At 50.8% G+C, this 19,550-nt stretch overlaps 1 protein-coding gene across 2 annotated transcripts in view; it reads left to right on the plus strand.

Moving 5' to 3' along the window:
• Nucleotides 1-208: 208 nt before the first annotated feature.
• Nucleotides 209-19,550, plus strand: part of GPT2 (glutamic--pyruvic transaminase 2) — a 33,883-nt gene continuing 14,541 nt past the window's right edge. Inside the window, exons 1-6 of one of the 2 annotated variants that reach the window (XM_075536335.1) lie at nt 209-351; nt 544-808; nt 8,268-8,357; nt 10,016-10,124; nt 14,585-14,718; nt 16,933-17,176. In XM_075536335.1, the coding sequence (XP_075392450.1) occupies nt 566-808; nt 8,268-8,357; nt 10,016-10,124; nt 14,585-14,718; nt 16,933-17,176 (820 nt within the window). In that variant the 5' untranslated portion in view covers nt 209-351; nt 544-565. The remainder of the gene's footprint in view (nt 352-543; nt 809-8,267; nt 8,358-10,015; nt 10,125-14,584; nt 14,719-16,932; nt 17,177-19,550) is intronic. The other variant, XM_075536336.1, reaches the window with a different exon arrangement.

Raw genomic sequence — 19,550 nt, forward strand, 5'->3', positions numbered from 1 at the left:
TCCACCTCGGCCTCTGCCCGGCCTCCAGCCGAGCCTCCAGCCCCGCCTCCGGCCCGGCCCCCTGCCGGATCCCGCCCGGCCCCTGTCCGGCTCGCGCGGTTCTCTGTGGGAGTTGTAGTTTTCTAGCGCTGCGTCCAGGCTTGGAGAACGGCCGGGGAACTACAAGTCCCAGCGGCCAATGCTCGGGTCCCGGGCTGACTCGCCAGCAGTGGGTGTGTCGGCGCAGGGACCCGGCGGGCCGGGAACCGCGATGCGGCTGCAGGCTTTGGAGTGTGGGAGCCGCTGCGGGCGCGCGCGGTAGCTGAGGTGCGGCGAGGGGCTGCCAGGCCGCGACAGGCAGGTTGCTTGCAGGTATTGGACTTCCTTGGGAATCCTGACTGGCTGGCCGCCCAGCCACGTTGTGCGCGGGGCAGGGTCCCGTGTGCCGCTCTCGGCGCCGGAGGCAGGCTGGCACAGCTCTCTGCAAGAGCCCTTGTCTGGGCTTGGGGAGGACCGGGTGCTCGGCGCGGCTGTGCGCGACGTGTTCTTTCTTTCTGTGCCAAGGTTTCCCTGGGCAAGTGACAGGATGCAGTGCGCGGCGGCGCTGGCTCGGCGGGGCTGCAGGCTCCGGACCCCGGGCCCCTGGCGCCGAAGTCAGAGCAGCGTAGCCGCGGAGGCCTCGGCGATGCTCAAGGTGCGGCCCGAGCGGGGCCCGCGCGAGCGCATCCTCACGCTCGAATCCATGAACCCGCAGGTGAAGGCTGTGGAGTACGCGGTGCGGGGACCCATCGTGCTCAAGGCCGGGGAGATCGAACTGGAACTGCAGCGGGTGAGCGCTGGGGCCGGGAGCGCCGGGGAGGCTAGGGGAGCTGCTGGGAAGGAGCGACGTGGCTCTCCACTGGGGTCGACAACCGCCCTAACCCAGCCCCCAAGGTGCGCCTTCATTCCGCAAGACTTGCCTAAAACAAAAGGGCACTCACCTCCCTTCCCCGGCTAGTGCCCGGGACCTGGCACGAAGCTTACTTGAGCCGTCAAATACGGTTCTCTTGTTGAATTGAATTACTCAATTATAAATTGAGTGGTCCATGGTGACAGGCGCTGTGTGTTAGTTGGCTGTCCTGACCACCTGGGACCAATATCCATAAGGCGGAGTAAAACAGGAATTCAGTCAAGAAAAACAACAACAAAAAAGAAAAGAGTTTCGGGTAGTGAATTAATGTTTAGAAAATCGACGAGGGGTGGGGCCCTGTGGAGCGTTGGGCTTATTCTGGAAGCTTTATTCTGGAAGCGTTCTCTCCCTTGCAGGCCCCTTGCCAGAATTGCTTCCCTGACAGGAGTGGGCGGTGGGGCTGGGCTGGGGGCGGGCAGGGGGAGAGCTGGGGAAGGGATGTGGAGGAGAGTGCTCGCAAGCCCGTGGGAACCCTGACTGTGCAGCTGCCCCCGCATAGCTTGTTCTCCCACCCTGAGGACAGTGTCTACTCAAAGGCTTGGATTTTTGAGGTCTTGGTAAGGACGCCCCAGGACTTTCTTCATCTTCTGGGTGGGATCTTGACTGGAGTATATAACTGTGTACAATGCCCACAAACACACACCCAGGAGAGACTTCTGCATCCCAACAGTTTGGGTGACAACAATGGGTGTAAGGGATGGCCACTCAGATTTCTTATCTGGGTGGAATTTAGGAGGCAGAGTCAAGAGGGGTTATCTAAACAATGAGCAAGATTTGTAAGATGCTGATGAACCAATTTCCTAGCTGCTTGCTCAATATAATTCTGACTTACAATAAGGAGGTGAGGTGCTCCTTGTACTCTCAGAGAAACTAGACCCCCAATATTTCAGGGACATGGTGGTCTCTGAGTCCCTTGAAGGCCTGGTCTGAAGCCATGGCGAAAGCTTGCCCCCACCCCCACCCCCCTTCTCTGGAGGCATTGAGGGTGTGGTAAAATCATGGCCTGTTGATACGGCATTGGGACACTCAGTTCTGCTGACTCAAAACAGTAAACTGGACAAGTCAGAGTCCGATGTCTCCTGCTGACTCCTTGCAGGGCTAAGTTTAAAGATTGGCCCAGGAAAGAAGCCTGCTTCCATTTCTGCACTTCTCTGGCCTAGAGGTGGACCAGGGCAAGAACACATTTTGCTCTTTGCTTCCTTGTTGACACCTGGAAAGCTGGAGCTGGTCCTGGTGAAAGTAAGGTTCCACTTTGAAAGCTAGTATTAAATTGTTCTTGGTTTATCACGTTATAGATGATATCCCCAGTTCCAGGGCTGGCAGATTTCCAGGGATTATCCAACCTTTTGCTACATGACAACTTCTGTGCAGGACTGTCTTTGCCTTGAAATAACTAACTGTTACAAGTAACTAATTCCAGGCCTGAGTCCCCTACCCTGTTCCTTCCTCTATGGTGTGTTTTGCTGGGAAATGAAGACCTAAGACAGAGTTTCTCGGGATGTCTTTTGATGTTAGGGACACTTTCAGGTCCTTCGGGCAGAGGCACCATGATTTCTGAGACATTCCCATGTTCCACCCCTGAGTTAGTCTAGAATTTTATCTCTGTCCACCTGCATTCTCTGGTGCTGAGTTAACCAGTGCTGCTGTAACAAATACCTTAAGTGGATGGCTTTAAAGAACAAATTTATTCTCTCATAGTTTAGGAAGCTAGGTGTCTGAATTCAGATTGCCAGCTGAGGGGAAGATGTCCTCTCTCTCACGCTCTGGAGTAAGATCTTCATCTCTTTTCAACATCTGGGGACTCTGTGTTCCTTGGAGAGTGTCAATTGTCATCTGGCCTAGGAGGTTCTCAGTGCCGGGACCCTGTATCCAAAGGACACACACTACTGTAGTCTCTTCTTTCTTGGTGTGGTCAGACCCCTCTCTCTGCTTATTTTTCTGACCTCTTATTTCTTCCAAGCTAAAAGATGATGACGGCTACACTCCTGGAGACTCACCTTCGTTGGGCTTATTACATCCCACCGTAATCCCCTTATAAGAGATTCAGTCACATCATGGAGGGATGATAACATTTTTACACAATTGCAAGATTGCATCATTGCACAGCTGTCAAACCACTGAGAATCATAATGGCTCAGCCAAGTTGACAAATATTTTTAAGGTACACAATTCAATCCATGAAAGAGGCTTTCATTTAGAACCATTCTCATCCTATTCTTACTCTGTGGAATCTCCTTTGTTCAGCTCTAGGCACTGGCCCATCTACTGGTTGTTGAGTTGCACCTCATGTCAGTCCCTTGTGTCTGAGAGTAGAACTTTGCTCCATAGGGCTTTCCTTGGCTAATTTTTCTGAAGTACATCACTGGTCTTTCTTCAGATATGCCTCTGGTAGCCTTGAACCTCTAGCCTTTCAGTCAGCAGCCAAGTATGGAAACTATTTGAACCTTGAATCCTTCCCTTCCCGAGGACACAGCTCCTCTCCACTTGGCTGGCTTGAGCATTGCCTTTTCTGATAAAGCCATATTTCTGCTCAACCCACCCTTCTATTTTTAGGGGAATTCTTGGCTTGGCACAGTTTCAGTTTTTTAATCTTTGTATTAAATTGCTGTGATCAGAACTTGACTGATTGAAAGGCTTCAGTTTCATTAGAGGATGACTTGAGGTGAATCCCATATCCTCTCTGAGCCTCAGTTTCTCCAGTCCATAAAACGAGAGAAATGGTCTCAGAGATCCCTACTTGCTCTGAGTTTTGTGCCTTCTCGGCTGTCTAAGGGTGGCCCCCTGGTGGTGCCATGACCTTTGTGTTGCTGAGTGGATTCCTCTGCAAATTGTTTGGTTGGGTACTCAGGTTTTTTGTATTTGACTTTGGAATGGCTGACCAGCCATTTCCTCTCCTTTTGTCTCTGGAGGAGGGAGGTGGGCTCAGTGAGTGTTAACAAGGCAATCTTCCACTGGCTCTTCTCCCTGATATCAGCTCCAAGAGAGGATCCTCTCCTAGCTTTTCAGATCCTGGGCTTCTTGGGTGGTCATTGGGAGCAGCACTTAAAATAAGCTGCAATTAATAGGGGTTTTGAAAAGATCTGTCAGCTCTTTCTCAATCTGCTCTTTCTCTTTCTTTATTGGTGGGTGGATAGAGTAGGCACAAGTGGAGGCAGGGTGGGGGGGGTGGTATGGCTTTACTTATGTCAGTTGTAAAAGTAAACCTGGAGCCAAACACTCAGAACAGGGACCGCTGGCTGCTGTCATCTGTGTGCGCTGCATTCAAACACTGGTAAAGATGGGATGGCATGGCAGGGCACAGGAGTGTAGTTAGCTAAGAACTCAGATGAGAACCTCTGCATGCGTAGACCAAGCGTAATCTCATTGATCATTTTCTGTAGTTTAGATGCTCTGACGGCATAGTGGGTTAAGTGAGAGGCTGCTAACTGCAACCCACCAGCCACTCCAGGAAGAAAGATTAGGCTGTCTGATTCCGTAAAGATTTAGAATCTCAGAAACCCAAAGGAACCGTTCTAGTCCATCCTGTAGGGTTGCTTTGAGTCAGAATCGACTCAGAGGCAGTGAGAAGAGCCCGGCCTGCCCCAGTCACCATAGTCTTGCCTCCTGGGCTCTACCTCTGTATGCTCTAGACCTCAGACAGTCATTCAAATCACTTTGTCCTCAGTTTACTCTTCTACAAAGTGGGGCCAATTTATTTCTCTAACGGTTGATTTGAGATATTAATAGTAGGACTCTGAATAGCTAGAAGCCAATTAGAACGCTAAAGAATCTTTGTTCTCAAGCTAAGAGACCTGATAATGTGGATATGCTAAGGGTCCCACTTTGTTGTCCCTTCTGGCGAAGATGGCTCACCTCTGTGCTCTTTTGGACTTGCTCTTTCCTTCCTAGGCCTCAGTCTTTCTGTCCTGGAATTGCCCTGCTTGGAGCTCATTCCTATTTCATCCCTGCTTCTGGCTTGGAAATTTGGACACTCTCAGTTAGCCTCTGATTTCGGAGCCTCCACCCTCTCAGTATCTCTGCCCCCCTTCCCTGCTTAGGACACTCAACCCTTGAGCTCCAACATAAGCTTTGTCATAGTTGTGTATTGCTGGGGCTCTGGTTTCATCCACGCGTTCTTTAGCTTGCCCAGTGCTCTACGCCAGAACTGAGCTAAGCCTGGGTTTCCCCAGCTGACACACATAGCTAGCTGTCTTCAGAGAATGCAGGGCTTAATCTGAGTCCATTTTCTAGAGCTCTCTGTAGGGTTTCTTACCTCATGCATCACTTCTTTGGGTTTAGAGATCCCAGGGTCTTTTCATAAATGCTCTTGGAGCCAGTTGCATTCTATCTCCCACACCTGCTGAGCTCCCCGCCATGCCAAATTCTTCAGCAGACTGGGTTGCTAAGGAAGGTGGCATTGCCTGCCTTGTGCACTCTTATCTCTGGGGCATGAGTGATCAATGGGTTTGATGAATGAGAGGTGGGAAATAGCCACTCCTGCTCATGTGTCCCTGGAATGATAAGAACTCTCCCTTAGCAGAGGAAATGGGTACAGTTAGAGTGCTCCATCTGTCCCCTAACCCTCACATGGTGATGCTGGAGCTGTGGGCTGGGAGGGACAATAATACGTCTATTTTCTTTCTCCTCTGAAGGGGGCGGTGGTGGTACAGTGGAAGAATTCTCCGCGTGAGAGAGACTTGATTTCAATTCCCTACCAGTGGTCCTCACGGGCAGTCACCACTGTCTGTCAGTGGAGGCTTTTGTTGCTATAATGCCCGGCAGGTTTCAGCAGAGCTTCCAGACCAAGACAGATTAGGTTCGGCGGTCTGTTCTTGCAAAACAGCCATTGAAAACCTTTCTGGCCGATCTGTAACTGGTCATGAGAATGAAGCAGGACTGGGCCAGGTTTTGTTCCATTATGCAAGGGGTCACCAGAGTCAGTGGCCGCTAACAACAGTAACAACAGCATCCTGGGAAATAAGCCATTCCCAGAGTATGGGCGCCTACGCTCCTCCCCCATCACTACCTGGGCTGGAGTGGTGGGACGGGAGCCTTCCATAAGCAAGGCCTTTCTTTGCCCAGTGCTGCACAGGGAAGCAGCTCTGGGTGCATTAAACAGGTGGTCTCTAGGACGCTGTGACAGAAACCTGGGTGCCACATGCTTGTTGGTCCCCCTGACTAGGAAGAGCCCAGACACAGGGTTGAGGTGAGGTCAGACATGGATGAGTTACCATGGGTCACCTGCTCTGGACCCTTGGTATTTCCCAGCCCATGTGTGGACCTTGAGTTACCAGATAACAGGAGGCAACCTAGAGTAGTCTTTATGGATGGCCCTTGGCTGGCTAACCTAGTCCCCTTGCAGTTTTTCTATTCTCCGGAGCCAATTTCCCACTCTCAACTCATCTATCATAGCAAAATGTCTGCAGGTGCCAAACCCCAAGAAAAGAGATGCTCAATTTTTCCAGGCTCCCTGTGGACAAGCTCTGAAGCAATTGAATGGTGCAGGGAGAGGAGCTGGGGAAGGAAGGTCCAGGGTTTTGTTCCTGTTGTAGTCTCATCCTGACTTTGGCTGCCTGGCCCTTGAGTCTGTGGCAGATTTATTCCCTGCCGAAGAAGGGGCTGTGTCCATGGAAATCACCTGCATTCAGCTGGCTGGGCTAGGGCGCTGCATTGAGTCAGCAGTGCTGACAAAAGGGACCCAGTGCCAGGGGGTGGGACTGGCCTGCCCGTTTGCATGCTGGCACCAGGACAACTACCCCCGCTCCCAGGCATCTTGGCTCTTGCCTGCAGAATGAGCCACAAGACCACACGCATGCAGCCCGTGTCTCTCTAGGGCAAAGGCCTGGTGCAGTGGGCTGTGCCCTTCACCCTGGCTTTCCAGGCTTGGACCCCTACTTCCTGGTGCCCCTAGAAACTCCTGATGTTGACCAGCCCTGAAGAACTTGATAGAAGGTGTTCCAAAAAATGAGAAGACCCCTTTGTTCCTTCAAAATGTCTACGTGGCAGGAGCTTATGGGCTGGAAGCCTCTATTTGAAGCCACAAGCCCTGGCTAGGAGACTTGCTTTGCAGTGGCCTTTATCTCTCAAGCCCCCTGGTTCTCACTTAGCTGTAGGATGCTGGTTTTAAAGACATGGACAAAGTTGATTTCATTCACATACTATGTGAGCTGGAGAGAAAATAACTGTCCAAACCATAGAATTATGTTTTTTCAAATGTGTATTTGGGGAGGTGGCCTGGCCTTTACACCAGCCCACCCCTTAGCTCTGTCACCTCTTGCCCCATCCCGTCTTCTTCCACCATGACTTTCTTAACTTTGTTTTTTGTCTGGATTTGTAAGGTGATGTAAGTTTCACACTTTGTCTCAGATAATCCCTTCAGTCACCCAAGAGGTCCCTGGACCTGCTGCTAACCTGCAGCTAATTGGGGGTTGGCCTGAGAGCTGGGAGAAATGCCCAGATCCTACCAGGCTTTGCTGTGGAACCCCAGTACCCCCACCTATACACCTTGTAGTGCTGGGCTTCCTTCCCTCGCCTCTCTAGTGGTGGTGCAAAGGTCCCAAGTTCCTCTTCCACTGTGGCCCCTTTTCTGAGCAAAACACATTGCTCAAGCCATGGCCTCAATTTAGCTCTTCAATCAGTCCTTTCATCCCTGGTGCTTTTTTTTTAAATGTGAAAATCAGCCCACATTCTTCTTTCTGCAAAGCCAGAGTTACAAAGGGACAGCCGAAGAGCTCCCTGCCAGCAGATCTGTGTGTCCTGGGGGTGAGGGTGTCCACAGAAGTGGCCTCCGGTCCCCAGCCAGTTATTTGTGCTGTTGAGATAGAAGTTTGCTGGGGAGCCCGACGCAGAAGGGCTGCAGGACTCGCTCACTGATGTTTGGCCTGGTCTCTTGCTGACCCCTGCGCCCTTCCTGTCGTGTTAATGCACACGCCTGCTCTTAGACATCGCTGAGATAACAGGGCAGTTCAGCTTGCACCTGCAGGTGGCTGAGGTGAGATGTGTGCAGCCCAGAAATGCACTTCCAGCCTTTCTGGGAAGGGGAAGTGATGGAGCACAGTGATGGTTGGGGATCTGGCGCTGAAGGACTTCTCAGTTATGTCGTCTTGGGCGAGATTCTTAATCTTTGGAGCCTGAATTTCCTTGTCTGTGAAATGGGATTCATAACAGTTCTTCCTCCTGGGGTAGTTGGGAACATTAAATGGGACCAGGCATTTCAAGGGCTTGGCACAGTTTCTGACACCTGGTCAGGCTCAAAATAGCAATGTTTATTAATAATCACCCTGAGGGAGCACTGCCTGGCTACTGGAATCCAGGGTCTGAGTATCTCTAAGTAACCACCTGTTGCCTTCTCTCTGCTCAGGGTATCAAAAAACCATTCACTGAGGTAATCCGTGCCAACATCGGGGATGCCCATGCCATGGGCCAACAGCCAATCACCTTCCTCCGACAGGTGAGCTGGGAACAAAGGAAAGGGGGAAACAGACACTGGGCAGGGCCAGCATGGGTTTACAGGGCCAGCCAGCTCCTCTCACTTCTGCTGTGCTGCCATCCAACCCTCTCGGTCCACAGCAGACACTGCAGTCCAGGAGAAAACACGCTCCAGTAACACTCTCCCAATTTTCTAAGGTCATCTAAAATCTCTAAACCCATTTTGGGGTTGGTGTGCTATTTGAGGCTCCCAAGGATCTTCGCCATGGTTTATGATCCTGAACACTGAGCTAAGAGCCCATCAGCAAGGGCATGGGGTAGACCAGTTAGGAGAGAGCATGAGGCCACGGAGGGGCTGAGCGCTGTGGCCAGGTTTGAGTGTTGACAGTGTGTCGCTCTGCAGCTACGCAAGCCTTTCTCCTGACAAGGCCCAGTTTAATCTTTAAAACCCCTGGAGGCGGTTTCATTGCCTCCTTTCGAACAGGAGCCCCAGAGAGGTGGGATTGCTGACTGGAGAGAAGAATAGCCAAGGCGGGAAAATGCCACTGGGCAGCCTAACTGAGGCTGCAGAAACCTTGTTCCTGGGGGAGAACTGGGGCCCTCTTTGGGCAGATACCAGCTGAGTGCCCCAAGACCATTTTCCTGGTCATATCTCCTGTTCCAGGGGCTTGAACAAAGGAGGTGCTGCCCTGCCCTCGCTCCTAGCACAGGGGGCTCCCCCATGCTGAGGAGGGGAAAGGGCTGGGATGCCTCTGCAAGTCCTACCTCTACCTGTTTACACAGGCAATGAGGCTCGAACCAGGTGCCCACCATGCTTGCTTCCCTCCGCCCTCCTCCCTCCCTCCTGTAGCCACTGCTCAAGACCTCAAGCACTCCAAAAATCAAGTCCTCCAATGTGGGCCCAGAATGAGGAAATAGATCCATCCAAACAGGGAAGAGAAAAGCCTGACTAAGAGCCTCTGCCAGGGACTTGGATTGGGCGGGTGTCAGGGCCCACTTCCGAGTGAACACACATACCCTCTGGGGAGACGTCCCTACGGGTCCTCCCTGCACACAGCACAGGCAGGCCCCTGCTGCTTCGGCTTCCAACTGACTGGCCCACCTTACAAATTCAGCTCCAGGAGGCTCTGATCTCCACGGTGCAGATGTAGATGAGCCAGTGTCTACCTGAAGCCTCCCGCCTCAAGCAGGAGCCCTGAACCCAGCCCTGCTGCTGTGCCAGCTTCGCCTTGGCTCCTGAGCTGGGTCCATAACACCTTTACACACATTTCTTGCTTCATCTTCTTGATTTGTGGGGTAAAGGGAAGCTGGTCCAGTTTCGGGTTCTAGCAAGGGAGAAGGTTAGGAGAAGAGTCCAGGAAAGGAGGGGAAAGCAGAGCAGGCTGCAAGGAGGGGTCTGTGCAGTCCAGCTCCTGCTCGCTTGGGAAACCTCTGGTTTCTGTGTTGTGTGAGCCCGCTGTCCTTTATGGAGGGGCCGGGGGAGGGGCTGATTCACCGCCTTCTGTGTTCTAGGACTCTGCTTTTGTCAGCTCACCCATGGCCCCAAACCCTGATGTCTTCCATCCCTCAGCATTTCCCCATATCCTCCCCTTCCTCATGCTCCCCAGGCTGAACCCTGGTATCGGCTGTGTCCACCTGGTACTCCCTCCTAGAGTCCAGCCCGAGCCTCTGTTCCCCCAGGTGATGGCACTCTGCACCTACCCTAACCTGTTGGACAGTCCCAGCTTCCCAGAAGATGCTAAGAAACGCGCCCGGAGGATCCTACAGGCTTGTGGTGGGAACAGCCTGGGTGAGGCCTCAGTTTGCCCTGTTCCAGAGGGCATGAATAGCTGGATGAAGGGTGGTGGCTGTGTACCCATGAGAGAGAGAGAGAGAGAGAGAGAGAGAGAGAGAGAGAGAGAGAGAGAGAGAGAGAGAGAGAGAGAGTGTGTGTGTGTGTGAGAGAGAGAGAGAGAGAGAGAGAGAGAGACCGGTTATGTGCAGAGAGAATGCAAAGTGGTGCTTTCCACTGGGCCTTGGAAGGAAAGACAGCTGTCCATGGACTGAGGCACTGCAAGATTGGGTTTGGGCCAGGAGCCAGCTTCAACAGAGGAACTTTCCCTCAGATTTAGAAGGTTTAGCCAGTTTCTGGCCTCAGCAAGCGAAATGGGAGGGAAGCAAAGGGCACCAGAGGGTGCACACCGCCAGGCCCTGTCTGAAGGGTAGTGGCCAACTAGCGGGGAGGGGAAGCACCTGAGTTCCTGGTGGCTTTCCCTTCCTCCCCTTTTAAAAATGTAGAATGGATTTCAAATTTCACCAGGGATGAAAGTTTTAACATATATATATATATATATATATATATAGATATAGATATAGTTGAGTTTTAAATTGTGGTAAATATGTATATCAAGCATTTGACATTTCAGTAACGTTCACATGTACACAGTTCGGTGGCATTACTTATGCTCATCGTGTGGTTCAGCCATCACCCATACTCATTCCCAAGTTATACCATCACCCTTCACAGAAGCTCCCTTCTCCAGGCTCCCTCCAGCCTGACCACCAACCTCACTGTTTCTCTGAGTTCCATTGCCTTCTACTTAGCCCAGCATGTCTCCTTACCCAGCATGCCAAGCACAGGAGAGCTCCGAGGAGGGAGCCCAGGAATTTGACCCTGCAGCCATGAAAATAACCACCCCCATCCCTGCTGAGATTTCAAGCCTCTGAGCTGCTGGCTCTTTGCTCCCATTTCATTTTCTCTCATATGTGTATTTTCACCCATTCCTTCATCCAGCACCTACACAGGGAGTCCAGTTCCAGCAGTCCAGAGGAAACGATTTGTTCTTAAATGCTTTTTTAGGATGGGTGCCCTAATGTTCTGAAAAGGATGCCTGTGGCTTGCTCAGCAGGGGCTCTGCTTTTCCTTCCAGTTCCCTGTGTCTTCCACCAGTACTCCCCCTTTTTCTACTGTGCTCTGTATTGAATGTTCTTCCTTGCTGCCTTTCACTTAGCCCTCTGTCTCTCCCAGTATGGGCACTCTCCCCAGTAGCGCCCCTCTCAGGAAGGGGAGAGCCTGAGTGGCATGTGGGTGGAGGTCTAAACCACAAACAGGCAGCCAGCAGCCCCTGCACTGCCCTGAGGAAAAAGGTGCGTCTCAAAGACCTGGGCCTTGGGCCCACATTCCTCCATGAGGCAGGGGTGGGTGAAGGAGCCTTCTCTGTGTCTGCTGTGAGCATCTGGGCTGGAAGACAGGCCGGCGTCTTCGTTTTTCTGTGCTAGTCTTTGCAACTGTGCCAACCAGGCCTGGGGGGTGGGGTGGGGGTGGATGGGAGGCCATGCCTCTGTGAGCCTTCACTTGGGGTGTTTTAGCAAGAGCACAGTTGGCATTTGAGGGGCTCCATACAGGCGAGGTCAGTGCCCTCCGAGACTCCTCATCCATGACCTAGGAACAATGGCAAGTGCCCAGATGTAGACAAGCCTGTCCTAGGGGTCATCCTTGGCAGGGAGAGGGACAGTGTGGTCCCCTCCCATGACAGCGGCACAGCAGTGATGCGATGTGCCCTGTCTGCGGAGCCAAATCAATCTAGGTACCTGTCCACTGAAGGAAAAGGAAATGGAAAATGTTTGTCCATATTCCTCCGGGGCCATCTTGACCAGGTGGAGATTATTAACTGTGTGCACCGAGCCTTGAAGCTCGCCCGGGGCCTTTTTACCATGCCCTTTAAGATGACTTCTTCCTGGGGTTCCGTCCAGTTTCAGTGCACTGGATGAGTGCACTGGTATCTCAGATCTTAGCTAGCATTGACACAAAACCTAACATACCTGAGTGAGGTGGGAGTGGTGTGCCCTGGCCCAGCCATTCACTGAGCATACCAGGTACCAGACACTGAGGGACACTGGCAGTGAGATAGTGGGCTTCTGTACTCCTGAACACCACAGTTAGATTTTGGGGAAACAGGCATTAAAAATGAATTCATACAAACACCGAATCCCCAGTTTGATGAGTGCTTTGGGATCAGTAGGAGTTCTGGTGGCGCACTGGGTTACATGTTGGGCTGCTAACCACGAGGTCAGCAGTTCTAGTGTACTTGCTCTTCCAGGGGATAAAGATGAGGCTGTCTCCTCTCGTAAAGATGTACAACCTCACAGACTCTAGGGAACAGTTCTACTCTATCCGATAGGATTGCTATGAGTCAGAATTGACTTGATAACCGTTGGTTTTGTTTTGCTTTGAGGGGTAAGTCAGAGAGCTGTGGGTCATAACGAGGAATTATAAGTAGAGGGAGGGCATTCAAACTGGACCCAAGGGATGAGTAAGAGAACCTGCAAATGCCTGCCAAGCATCTGAGCAGGTGCAGAAAGCCCCCAGGGCTTGAGGGCTGACTGCTGCTGAGTGAAGTGCGAGCCTGGGTGTGGCAGCAGGAGATGGGCTGGGGAGTTGGGGAGTGGCAGTGGTGCCAGTTTGTAGGCTCTTGGGAGGCTGGCCTTCAGTTTCAAGGGCTTTTTTCAGGTTCTAAGCTGGGGTGGAGCCCAGCAGTGGCCTAGGTACTCTAGGAGAGAGAAAATAAACTGGTCCCTGCCCTCCAGGAATTTCCAGTCAAGTTGGGGAGGCAGGGTTTCCTCAATATAAAATAACTGAAATGATAGGCCAGGAAAGGAGTTGAAAGTAGGTGAATTCTTTAGGGCAGCCCCCCCCCCCCACCCCTCACGGCTGGACTTGTACTGGGCCTGGAACGTTCAGGTGTCTTGGCACAAAAATAAACCTGGAGCTTCCTTAGAAGGTGGAGGGAGCTTGTCAATGACCAGTCAAGAGAGCCTATAGAATTGAGACAGGAAGGAGGAGAGGTCTGGCTGAGGCCGCATGGACAGGCCCACGAAGCAGAAGGCTGTTGAAAAAGACAGAACAAACTAGGCAGAGGAACATTTCGCAGTAAGGGAGCACAGATGTATCAAATAAGTTAACCAAGGGAAGGAAGACTCTTTAAGACTAACATTTGCCGCCCCCCCTCCCCCATTTCAAATTTATAAAACATTTCGGATGTATTCAAATATCCAAAGTAATGTAAGAGGCGCCTTTGTGCCTGCTACTGTTGGCCACTTGGCGCCTTAGATATTAGTCTAGTCTCACTTTGCAGCTGGTCAGAGGCTGAGGCAGACCCTGCTTAGTGCTCTTTTGGTTCAGTGCCTTCTGGGGGTCAGGCCCTAGAGAAGAATCTAGAACTTTCCAGAGCCCCACCCTGCCTCCTAATAGTCTTGCAGCAACCTTAGAAGAAGGCTGGTTTTCTTTAATACAGTGTAAAACTCAAAAGGTCTTAAGGAATCTATAGTGAAAGATCCTCCCATTTTGACTTTCAGTCTCCTGATTCACATCCCCCAAATTTATCTCACCCGAGTGAGTCTCCCAGAGAGATTTTGTGTAAGCACTTTCTAATTCTTTTTACATGTTTAAGTGGTGGCCTACCTTGAAAACAAAACAACCACACCACTTTTTACGGAGTTATTACAAACAATAAAATGCAAAACATTAACAAGCAGCTTGAATAACGTGTACACCTGTGTAACCACCCCCCAGAACAACATGCTGAACATTTCCCATACTCCAGAGGCTCCTTTGTACCCACTTGCAGTCAGTGCCCCTTCCCCTAACCCTGCCTCCTAGGTAACCACTGTTCTTCTGGCACCATTTATAAGGTTGGCCTGTTTTGAATTTCATATCATGGTGTGGCCTGACTTGTCACCTCCAATAGCGAAAATTCTGAAGGAATTACTCGTTTCCAGGGTGTTTTAGAACACCAAGGGTTCATACTGAGAGAGACCCATTCCTCAAGCCCTTTGGAACCATAGGGACAGGCAGTGGTGCTGTAGAGGCCTAGGGATCTCATCTGTAACATTGTTGCAAACCATGTGTAAATCCTCAGGAGAGCAGACAAAATGGGTGTTGGTTAGCAGCCAGGGCTTATAGCAGGGATATATAATAGGTACTCATGGTGGCTAAATGGATGGGTGGACAGATGGGTGGGTGAGTAGGTGCATGGATGAGCATATGGGTGAGTGGATGTGTGGATGAGTAGATTGAGTAGGATGGGTGAGGTGGGTCGATGGGTTAGGAGATATATAGATAAAGCCCAGATGGTTGATTAAACAGCGTGTCGATAGTGGAGCTGTGGGAGGTGGGCCCCACCTGAGATCTCCCCAGTTAGTGATTTAGACACTCCAATTATGGAGCCAGACATTCTGCCTCTAGTCACTAACTTGCTTACTGTTTTTCAGGGGCTTACAGCGCTAGCCAGGGTGTCAACTGCATCCGTGAAGACGTGGCTGCCTACATCACCAGGAGAGATGGTGGCGTGCCTGCAGACCCTGATAATATTTACCTGACAACCGGAGCTAGCGACGGCATTTCCGTACGTGAGGGAATGGCTCAATGTCGTCCAGAGTTCACCCACACCAAGAACAACTTTGCTCATTAGCCGCCCAGCGGGGAGGCAGACCTGGGCAGAGGGTGTGGGTGCCCTGGAAGCCTGCAGTCCTGGCTTTTGAACCAGACTAATACTGCAGCCTTGATTTCCATCCAGAGCGTTCATCAACAGGTTCCGCTGGAGAGGGGCTTTGGGGCACCCGAGTGTACCCATCTGTCTGGTGGCATGGACTTGTGTCCTTCCTCTGCCAGGCACTATGCCAGTTGCTGGGAAACCTGGGAGCCGGCTTATACACTAGTGCTAGACAGGCATTCATATCAGGGATTCATAGTAGTCACATCACAAATGTTCAGTCTCTCTCCCACCATGAAAAGAGGACATTGTGCTGTAGGTGGGGGCAGCGGGACAGCAGGAACTGACACTGGGGTGGACATAGTCTAGGAAGGCTTCTCCAAAGAATGCTGAGGGAGCTGGTGGAGGCGGGGTCAGAGGGTGTTCTGGGCCGAAGGTCAGCACATGCACAGGCCTTGAGCTGGGGGGAGGCTGAGTGTTTGGAAAATGGGAGTCAAAATGGACGAGCAGGCACAATGAGGACAGAGTTGCCACCAGTGAGGCTGGAAAGCAGCGGGGCCAAGTCCTGCAGGACCTGAAGGCCACAAGAAAGGTTTGGGTCATTGTCGTAAGAATCACGGGGTGCCATCTGATGTTTTGAAGCAGGAGGGGGCATACTTAGATCTATATTGTAACTTTGGCTAGGCAGGGACATAATGCATGTGGGGGACTATTTATTAGGTGAGAGAAGAGGCTTGGGCTGCGGGGACTGAATGAACCAAGCCAGTTGTCGACACGTCACTTCCTGCTCCTGGTGGCCTAGTGTGTGTCTGAGGAGACCTGTGCTCCAGCGGGTTTCAGTTGTTCAAAAATAGATCACCAGGCCTTTCTTCCGAGGTGTCTCAGAACATTCCAGTTAGGAATCAGTTCACCATTTGCACCACCCAGACAGAACAAAGCAGGACTGCTCACACCTGCAGCCCTGGGCTGGAGCAGGGGACCTGTGGCCCCTCCATTCCTTTCAGCCACTCCCCTTCCAGGCTGCTCCAGGCTCAGTGCCATCACCTCATTATTCTCCCTACCCAGACGCTGGCTGCCCCGCCCCCTCCATGAATAGGGTAGATCTCTATGGACCTCCAAAGGCTATCATTGCTTGTTTCAAATGCAATAGTCAAGTGGTCAGCCTCTTGTGGCACTTGGAATTCTAAGGTTGGGGCTCCCACTCCTCAGGCCTCCCTCACACTCACCCTCCTCCATGGTGACCTGCTGTTGAGATGCCTCTTGATTCCCAGAAAAGTCTGGGTGTGGGTACAAGCCCCAGAGGAGGGATGAAGGCATCCACAAGGCTCAGTGAAAAGAATCTAGTTTGTTGTCTGTTTCTGCCTAGAGCTTAGCCTGAGATAGGAACTATGCATATGTGAGGTGGGGACTCTCGGCAGAGGCCTAAATTCGGTGAATTATAACCACCTCCACCAGTGCCCCCACAGCATTCCCATCCCCTGATTTCTCAGAAATCCTGCTTTACGCAAGGCCTGCTCTACTTTAGAAACAGGTCGCATCGCCACCTGGTGGTAGTAGGTGGTACTGTTCAGTCTTTAATCTCGCGGGGTACGTTTTCACCTGGGGCACTGATACTTACTGAGGATGCTGGGTACTGGGGCCCCAGGCCCAGACATGCTGGATGGGACTTCAGAAGTAGGGCCAGAGTAACTCCAAGACGGGGCCAGTTTGAGGATCTACTGCTTTATAAGACCCCCATAGGTCTCCTTAAAATGGCTCACATGCCACTCAATATGCTAAAAATTTTAACACATTTTATTCTTCACCAGCTGCCTCACAGTTGATGCCTACACCCGAGTACACTGTGCTCCAGAGACTTTTCAGAGGCTGATCACTTTTGGGTGGGCTGAGCTGCCAGCCTTCCATTTAGCAACGAAGAGGGTTAGTCATTTGCATCGCCCAGCGTCTCAGCAGAGCCATTTTACAAACTGGAGACTGCGCCATGAGGGCGTTAAGCAACTTGCGCCCTGGCAGCAGGCAGTGGGCTGCAGGTGAAGGGCTGGGGCTGGGGCCATCTGGCTGCTCTGCCCATCAACCCCCAAGGGCCAGGAAGAGATGGTGGCTTGTAAATGTGACTCTGTATTGCAGACGATCCTGAAGATCCTTGTCTCCGGGGGCGGCAAGTCCCGGACAGGTGTGCTGATCCCCATCCCACAGTACCCCCTCTACTCAGCCGTCATCTCCGAGCTCGATGCCATCCAGGTGAACTATTACCTGGACGAGGACAATTGCTGGGCCCTGAATGTGAACGAGCTCCGGCGTGCTGTGCGGGAGGCCAAAGAACACTGTGACCCCAAGGTGCTCTGCATCATCAACCCTGGGAACCCCACAGGTAGGCAGTGTGCTGGACCACTGGATGCTTTTAGCCACAGACATATAGGGAGTTTTCTCTGCTCTCCATTTCTGAATCAAATTCTGCGTTTGCTAACTAGAGCCATGAAATTTTCCACAGGCCATGTTAGGTGATGAGCGAACACAGGGATTTTCTTGGGCAAGGTTGTATGATTAAGAACAGTTTGTTTTTCCTGTCTGTTTACATTTTTCAAGTGTCCCCGCCTTAAAGTTGTTTAAGCACAAACCATTAATCCTTACCCAAACAATTCACAGGCCTCATTTCCCCTTCTTTCCTCCTTGTTTTTCATAACCAGTTTCCAGAATGCTAGGGTGTGTTTTTGTTTTTCTTTGACACATTGATTGTTATGTACCTTGAGGTCTGAGAAAAAAGTCATATTAAGAAATAAAAAGGAGGGCAGGGGACTGTGTCCAGAAGTTGAAAACCTGCCTCCCTCACGGACACACACACATACACAATTTTGCATATTTTTCTTTAACAAAAGAGAAAAGAAAATACACAGTCCTGCCTGTTTTGATCATTCTGGGCCACTAGCTGCACATTGCCCCAGCTCTACTTGGATGCAGAGAACACGGCCTTCTCTCTCTCTTTTGTTGAGATAATTGGGATACAGGCCAAAATGCGTTGGAGTTGATTGTAGAATCTGCTTCTCGGGAACATCAACTGGGGCTCCAATCAGCTGAAAGCACCACTTGAATTCCTGAGTACAGAAAATGAGTGCAGCTGGCGTTCACGCTAGTTTACCCAACCCCTTGGGGGAGGAATAAGGAATCTAACCACGTTGCAGTAGAAAACTGTCACGTTGGGCTTTTTCACCCTGGCTGCACACTAAAGTTACCCTAGAAGGTTATCAAAGTCCCCAAGCCGGGGCCATACCCCAGAGTCAGTGGGGATGGGACACCAGCATCATGTTCTGTACAGCTGAGGTTGAGAACCACTGCTCTAGAATCATGGTTGTAAAACTTTAATTTGTTGAAATAGCTTGCTTTATCATTGGTCCGGGACAGAGCTTCAGAATATGAAGCCAAATAGGCTGACAAGTAGGTGATAGTGAAACTCTTGTTACTGATTCCAAACTACATTTGGAGCAGCAAGTTCTAGCACATCTTGGGAAAGAGACCCTATAACTTGCTTACAGTAGAGAAGTACTTTCTTGGCCAAGGGTTTACAATGGTCTTTACCTGCCTGTCTGGGAAAAACGAACAGTATCAGAGATCTCATGTAAGTACACATTAGTATAAGTAATTAGCTAGTTTTGTTCTCTGGCGTCTTAAGGATCATCTCTTCCTTGTGACCCTTCTGTGAGGGGATGTCCAATTGTCTACAGATGGGCTTTAGGTCTCTACTCCACACCCCTCCTCATTCACAATGATATGGTTTTTTGTTCTGGGTCTTTGATACCTGATCCCATTGATACCTCATGATCACTTAGGCTAGTGTACTACTTCCATGCGGGCTTTCTTGCTTCTCAGCTAGATGGCCGCTTGTTTATCTTAAAGCCTTTAAGATCCCAGACATTATATCTTTTGATAGCCGGGCACCATCAGTTTTCTTTAGCATATTTGCTGATGCACAAGTTTGTCTTTAGAGATCATGTCGGAAACGCACTCTATTTCTTCACAGTGATTGCAATCCTCACAATGTAACAAGCACTCTTTCTACTTCCTCCCTATGTTTACTGTTTCCATTTCACTGCATTCCCAGGACCACATTCAAAGTAGCTCTCAGGAGTTACTGGGAAAGGCTCTTTGTCTACTTTGTTGCATCTGTTCCTTTCCCACTTCTATCCATGGAATTTCTTATAAATCAATGGACTGAAATCTCATTGTATTCATCTCTCTAAAATAGGTAGTGAATGTTTCCACTGTGTGTGTTAATCAAATCTGGAAGGGGGGGACAGAATGTGTGAAGGTTACGGACTGCCCAATGATAGGAGGCTCTGCCAAAGTTGGGCTGGGGCTCATTTATTTTGTAGCTATTCTGCAAATAGTCGTTGAGCCCCTGCTGTATATGCTAACTTTGAGGGGAATAGAATGATCCACTGTGAGCCTGGTTATTGCTTTGTGGTGCTGTGTCTGCCTCGTGAGTAGTAAAATGGGGTCATTTATGCACAGTACCTATCAGCTGTTGTGGTTTCTCCATTGTTTACTCCCTGAGTATGGGAAGGCTGACTGAGCTGAGAGATTAGCTCTTAGTGTTATTGCCCTATTCCTTAAAGCATTTCCATGTCCTCTTGCCCTCCAGCGTAGTTGTGCGCGTGTGCGCGCACACACACACACACACACACACACACACTCCTCTGTTAAGAATAACAAGAAACTTGGATGTGAAAACACAGCTTCTTCCACATAAA

This window comes from Tenrec ecaudatus, chromosome 18, assembly GCF_050624435.1.
Source record: "Tenrec ecaudatus isolate mTenEca1 chromosome 18, mTenEca1.hap1, whole genome shotgun sequence".
Lineage (NCBI taxonomy): Eukaryota > Metazoa > Chordata > Mammalia > Afrosoricida > Tenrecidae > Tenrec > Tenrec ecaudatus.